At 36.9% G+C, this 6,964-nt stretch overlaps 1 protein-coding gene across 1 annotated transcript; it reads left to right on the top strand.

The window, feature by feature from the left end:
* Positions 1-244: 244 nt before the first annotated feature.
* mpc2a (mitochondrial pyruvate carrier 2a) lies at positions 245-5,894 on the top strand. The gene is made up of 5 exons (XM_016249313.1): positions 245-763; positions 1,640-1,680; positions 2,454-2,538; positions 3,019-3,130; positions 5,521-5,894. The coding sequence occupies exons 1-5, from the start codon at positions 616-618 to the stop codon at positions 5,567-5,569; spliced, it is 435 nt and encodes a 144-aa protein (XP_016104799.1). The 5' UTR covers positions 245-615; the 3' UTR covers positions 5,570-5,894.
* The last annotated feature ends 1,070 nt before the right edge of the window (positions 5,895-6,964 follow it).

The raw sequence follows: 6,964 nt of genomic DNA, 5'->3' as shown, positions 1-6,964 counted from the left end.
ATGTTTAAAATTGGATTCAAACGGGCCAAAATTGTATTAGCAAACAACTAACATGGTCAACTAAAGTAGTAACAATATCGCTAAATATAGCTCATTTAAAAAAGAGAGAGAGACTGCATGCCATTTCCTAATGAATTATTTAAAGACTTTAACAAAAGAAAAGCCGTTTCTCCAAATGTATTCTATCTTCACCCAGTTCGTTTTCACAAGCCAAAGCGGCATTGTCTGCAGGCGTCGATTGGGCCGATAGTGACATCTGCTGGACGGAAGCCGTTAACAGCCTACTTTATGATCACGAGCACCAGTGCAGGCGCTTTAATATTACACCAGACTGTTAACTATTAATAGACCGTATGACCACATTTTCCTTGAAGAGATCCAATGAGCCCATTTTAGAATACATATAGGCTGAGAGATTGGTCATTTATTAATTAATTCGCTTCTCAAGATCAGTCTCACGTATATCTCATTGTTTGTGTTTCCGTAAGCTCGCTGGCAACCAAGACGTGTTTTCGGAGATGATGACATTGTGGTAGGTCGTCTCGGAGGGTGGAGAGAGAGAAGGTGCGCGCCGAAGAACTTCCTATCCACCGCGTGCTTTTGTCACTGCAGTGAATGAACATGAGCAGCGGCAGACTATATTCACGACTGCAATCATGTCGTTTTTATTCCGGTGGTTTGAGAGCGACATATCACCGAACCCTGGACAGGATCGAGTTAATGCTGCCTCCTAAATTAAGACCTCTCTACAATCATCCTGCTGGTAAAGACATTCAGTTACTCCGCTCCTGTCAGAAGAAGAAATACACTAGCAGTCGGTCATTGTTAAATAGTTAAAAATAGGGATGCTATTTTGAAGCGTTTATATAATTAGGCCTGCATACAGTATATGTTGCATCTGAATTCTCTTTTCTAGATTATCTCCACAATGTGATCCATATTATTTTTCTCAGCCATACTGTGGTCCCCAAAAATAATTTGGACACTTGAGGCACAATTAAATGCAGTAGACATGAAATGCATTATTTATTTTAAAGAATGGAAGCACAAACACATCTTTCATGCAAAAAAACCCAAAACAAAACATAGATCCATCACATACATGCATACCTCCACTAAAATCACCATGGGACCGTGCTGTTAGTTATGAGAAAAGCTCTAGCATTTTTTTTGTTTGTTTGCAGATATAGTTGGTTTCATATATTTCAATATATGCAATTCAATTAGAACATTTTAAGTGTTTAAGTAAATATTTTGGACCGTTTGAATGAGCTAGTCTTATGTGAAGTCCCACTGATGTACTGTATATAGGTTGTTGAAAGGTCTCCATCATCACTGCCTAGACCTGATGGAGACATTGGTGCCTACAGTATGTGCTGTTGAAGCTAAATTTTTATTTACTGTGCAAACATGTTGGACATTGCTCAGCCGACTCTAACACCTCCTGCTCTGACTAAAAGATTATTTCTTATCATATACTGCATGACGCTTGAAGGTGGATCGTATCTGCACCCAAGCTTTTTTCCACTAGTGTATTCTTAATTTTCTGTGGAATTCAGAGCATCAAATAAAAATAAAAAAGTGCTTTACACTATAGCACTTGCTATAATTTCTCTCAGAATCTTTTTTTTCTCCTCAGGGCCAAAGACGGTTTTCTTCTGGGCACCTGTTTTTAAATGGGTAAGATGAGTTTTGTTTGTTTTCACACAGTTGAAATGGTGAAATGGTCAATTTGACTCTCTTCTGTTTTGACACGGTAGCAGTTCTAAGGCTAGATTGAAGAATGTCTTGACCTTGGATGTTTGTGTTTGACTTGATTATAGAGAATGTAGTGAAAATTACTAGATACAGTTAGGAATAGCTCATCATTTACTCGCCCCCATGCATTTAAAAACCCACTCTTTCTTGTGTGAAAAATAAAAGTAGCAGAATGTTGCTGCTTTTTCTATACAAGGACTATACCTGGCATAGTTCTTGCATAGGTAACTGACCATACCTAGCTTAGATTTTCAAGGCGTTTAGTGATTAGCAATTTAAATTTCTCACAAAAAAACAATCATATGGCTTCAGAAAATTTGGAATATGGTGTTGAAGTCAAATTAACTACTTTTATGATGCCTTTTTTGTCCTCCTTTGAGCTTGACCGACCCTGGTCTCCACATAATTTTATTATATGGAAGAGTGCAACTCAAACATTCTGCTAAGCTTCTCCTTTTGTGTTCTGTGGAAGACAGAAACTCATACAGGTTTGAAAAGGCATGGTGGTGGTAATGATTTTTGGATGAACTATCCCTTTAAGCAAAACCAACATAGCATTCTGCAAATTGGCAGTACATATTTTGCCGTTTGAAATGATGTAATGCTGCGGTGATTGCAATCATATCATGGATTTACCTGCTGATCAAGGCCTTCGAGCAAGCTCACTCTTGTTTGCTCTTTCTTTCCTCTTGCAGGGTTTAGTTGTGGCTGGATTCTCTGATATGACCCGGCCACCAGAAAAGCTCAGTCTTTCTCAGTCCTGTGTCATTACAGCCACAGGTACTTGTTTTAATGTGTGACAGAGAGATGCTTGATGGAGTTTATAAAGATTCATATACATCAGTAGCTGTTGTCAGTGTCCTGTAGATGAGAATATCTCATCTGAAGCCTCATCGTAACCTGAGATTAGTGTGGCTGAAAATAGAAGCTGAAATGAACCCAGGAAACTAAATATCTGAGCAGTGTATCCTATGTGACAGTAAAGAAAATATTCTCTCTCGATCTGACTCTGAATGAGAGCATTTCTGAGACTGGTAGTCTCTCTTAGCATAACTGTTCTTAGCATAACTGTTCAAACATTTCTCATTCTAGATTCAGCAATTCACACATGATCTTGGCCTAAGTTTTGACCTATATAAGTGCCAACTTACTCAAACTAAGGCCTTAACCGCTTTGCTCACAAATATAGTTGATACTGCAATGAGGTTTTTATTTCAACACAGCATTAGTTAGTTGCAAATCTCTCTGATTTCTTTCCAGGATTAATTTGGTCAAGGTACTGCTTGGTGATCATCCCTAAGAACTGGGCTCTGTTTGCTGTGAACTTCTTTCTGGGCATGTGTGGCAGCATCCAGCTCATGAGAATATGGAGGTTAGTCATTACGAGTTCTGTTCTAAGGTCAGCTTTGTTTACTACCATCAGTAAGTACACAGAGGTGACGAGCTTAGTGAAGTAGGGTTAAGTTGAAATGACTTTGAGTTCAATGGTGTAGAGTTCAACAAGATACTAAAAAACATGATTAAGCCGTTAATCAGACAATATAGTCCTAAATACATTAAAAAAAATCTATTTATTTTGGAATCAGAGGTATTTAACTGGCAGAAAATCTTGAATGATCTCATTTGGGGCGGATCAAAAAAGCTACCACAGTTATACATCTCTTTAATTTTTATTATTTTTATAAAGTCATTTTAATTATTATTTACCAATGCTGACAGGTTTTTTTAAACCTCAAATAATGTCTTGTTGTACAGCATATTTACTACCAACATTTACTTTTGTTGGCAGACATTGTGTATCAAAAGGGTGTGTTTCAGTTCAGTCATTGTTTATTTGTTGATTCCATGTTATGAATTATAAATTTTGCAGTTGCATACATTTTTTTTTTTTTTTTTAATATTTAAAAATTCATTCAAATTTAAACTTAATATTTGAAATGGTTTGTTAATTTGTAGACTGATTTTTATTTATTATTTTTGTTTTTAAATTTGTAAATTGATCACTGATTCCTTACATTGTTAAATTCTACTACGCACACATATTACCAAAAACACTGCAGTTCAACTTACATAAGATATTACAGCATAGTCCAGCAATGGGAACTCTGGCCCTTGAGATCCACTGTTCTTCAGAATTTAGCTATATCCCTAGTCAAACACACCTGCCACGACTTGGGGGAAGTCATGGCCTAATGGTTAGAGAGTTGGACTTGCAACCCAAAAGTTGCGGGTTCGAGTCTCGTACTGGCAGGGATTGTAGGTGGGGGCATAAATGGCTGCAGTGCCCACTCCTCCGGGTGTGTGTTCACGGTGTGTGTGTTTTCACTGCTGTGTGTGTGTGTGCACTTTGGATGGGTTAAATGCAGAGCACTAATTCCACATGTCACATGTCACGTCACTATAATTGTAATGTAGATCCTGAAGACTTTGGTTTTATTTTTTCAGTTGTGTTTGAATAGGGATGGAACTGAACTCTGCAGGACAGTGGATTTGAGGGTCAGTGTTGCATAGGTATTTATGGTAAATGATGGTATATGAAATCAGTTGGTATTGAAAAATATTCTGTTTATGTACATAAAATATGATATATTGGTTATGGCTTTTACAAACGAGTGATACATATCAAGTGTAGCGTTAGTTCTGGCAGGTCACGTTAGTCAAGCTCGCATCAGCTGACTCTCAGCTGATCCCCATCTACCTACAGGAATATGACACGTATCTAAGCATTCATATATAAGGTCCCTCAGTATTATCAGCAGTTTTCACATTGCTCAAAAGCTAATTACCCTCCTCCATCCCCAGCTCCTCCTCTGTCAGTCATGATTCAGCCTTCTGATTATCCTTTGAATCAGACTAATTCTAAAATGTGTACATAAAATTATTGAACTTTAACTATATCTGCAATACATTTATGTTGGTTCTGTTCTGTTTACCCTGGGGGGGGTTATCGCTGCTCTCTCTGCTCTCATCCATGCTAGGCTGCATGGATACGCAGGGAGTTCTTGCCCAGAACAGAACCATACCGCCAATCCAAACTGTATGCTAAATGTCAATCATCTTTGACGATAGTGGTCCTGACAGAAATATATATTATGACCCCCAAGCATAAATTCAGATGGTGGAGATTGAGAAGGTGCCCTGTAATTGTTACATGAGTTTTATGGGAAAGGGTTAGTGGCTCCTATACAGTATATCCACATCTAGTAAGTCCAGTGCAAGGTGAATTGGAGGTAATGGAGAGTTTAGCATAACAGTTAAAAGAGAAAGAGGCAGCAGAGTGGAGCGTTTTGTTCTTCGTTGAATTTACTATAATCCGCGTTGCCCCAAAACATTACTGCTCTAGAGTAGATCTGCATGGAGGAATGGGCCAAAATACCAGCAACAGTGTGTGAAGACTTACAGAAAACGTTTGACCTCTGTCATTGCCAACAAAGGGTATATAACAAAGTATTGAGATGAAATGTTATTGACCAAATACTTATTTTCCACCATAATTTGCAAATAAATTCTTTAAAAATCCTACAATGTGATTTTCTGGATTTATTTTTCTCATTTTGTCTCTCATAGTTGAGGTATACCTATGATGAAAATTACAGGCCTCTCTCATCTTTTTAAGTGGGAGAACTTGCACAATTGGTGGCTGACTAAATACTTTTTTTCCCCACTGTATTCCCAGCAACCTATTGTGTTCCTTTAGCACCTGCAGTGCTTTGGCAATTATGCATTTAAAAGGTTTGACACGCCTTGTATTTGTGTGTGTAGGTACAACCAACAACTCAAGCAGAAAGAAGAGGAAGTGCAGCAGTCTTGAAGTGCCACTTATTCTGACGAGTGGAGCGGTGAAGTTTTGCTGTGTTACTGTAAAAAGCAATGAATCTGCATTTTACACACATCAGTCATGTTATATAGATCAAACAAATATGCTCTGTCTGTGTAAAATAGAGATTTGTTTTTAAGAACTTCATAATTATTTCACATTTTATTATGTAAAATTATGATATAATATTAATTGTAATTCACATGTTCTTGATTGTATATTGTAGTGTGTGTTGTCTGATCCATAGTTAATATTTCTATAGATTACTCAGTTTTAAGGGGGTCATATCATAAGAATAAGAATAAAAAAAGTTACTGGAGGTGTGCCTACATTGTTATAGGTGTTGCCTAGATTGTATAATGTTTTATTTAACACTGTTGAAACAACTATAGGAAAAATAGTTTTTCAAGAACTAAAAAAAAAATTCAAATCCATAGAATTAACTGTGTATATTTTGTTATTGTGCCTTTAAGAAACTTTCTTTGGCTTCACTCACTCACAGGCTGTGTTTGCTGTTGCTGTATCTAATCTAGAATATGATGCATGATGTTTTGTATCGCAATAAAATAATCTGTGCTAAAATGTGCCACAAAAATAACTAAGATCAAACTGAAATGTTATGTTATGGATATTGTTAAGGACTTTTCTCACAATGTATTTCTGTTATATAAAGTTTTTTTTTTTTTTTTCAAAGGATTAAGGCATAATTTGATTCCTCATGATATGACCCCCTTAAAATCCAACATAAAACTAACAGTCATTTGATAAAACTAACATTCTATTGCACTCTATAGGCTAAATTGCTGTTGCATTTTTTGCATTAGATACTGAGATCAGATTAACACATGTAGTGGGCAAAGGTCATTACCTTGTCACAAACCGGAACAAATAGACTTTGCCCTTTATATGGACAGAGCAGACACACAATGATAGATAGAATGTTAATACTAATGTCAATGTACGCATTTATTAAATTAAAGTTAAAATAACATGGATTCATAGCTTCATTTTTGTAATCTCACATCTTTGTATTTTGAGTCTGCAGTGCAGCTGCATCATCCTACGCTGGGCTTTAATAAAAACTTTAGGGTCATTAAGCAGTGTACACTTCCAGACTCTCTCCACTGCTAAATCAGGACCCGTTAATCCCTTTTAAACCTGTTTTCAGTGTATCCTAGATGCTGACTCTAAATTAAGCAGGCAAGGCATTGAATCATCCGTCTGTCTCAAAACTGAGACGTCACACTTCACCTCTGCAGCCCACACTCTTGTCAGATGTGAACAGCATAGAATAGGAATTCTGTGTTCTTGTGCTTGCTGCATGCATAGCAACACATATGAGTCATTTTATAAGATTTTATGGGTAGCAGTTTACAAGAAGGTTTCATT

Source organism: Sinocyclocheilus grahami, unplaced genomic scaffold, assembly GCF_001515645.1.
Source record: "Sinocyclocheilus grahami isolate Dianchi unplaced genomic scaffold, SAMN03320097.WGS_v1.1 scaffold25.1, whole genome shotgun sequence".
Lineage (NCBI taxonomy): Eukaryota > Metazoa > Chordata > Actinopteri > Cypriniformes > Cyprinidae > Sinocyclocheilus > Sinocyclocheilus grahami.
The sequence above is the reverse complement of the archived record's forward strand: the minus strand, read 5'-3'. Positions and strand labels throughout refer to the sequence as shown.

What these genes read in the sequence shown, in the direction of transcription:
- mpc2a (XM_016249313.1), top strand. Translation starts at nt 616, where the DNA reads ATGAACATGAGCAGCGGCAGACTATATTCACGACTGCAATCATGTCGT. An exon ending in TCTCTACAATCATCCTGCTG is followed by an intron (nt 764 to 1,639) that starts GTAAAGACATTC and finishes TTTTCTCCTCAG; the next exon opens with GGCCAAAGACGGTTTTCTTC. An exon ending in CAGCTCATGAGAATATGGAG is followed by an intron (nt 3,131 to 5,520) that starts GTTAGTCATTAC and finishes TTGTGTGTGTAG; the next exon opens with GTACAACCAACAACTCAAGC.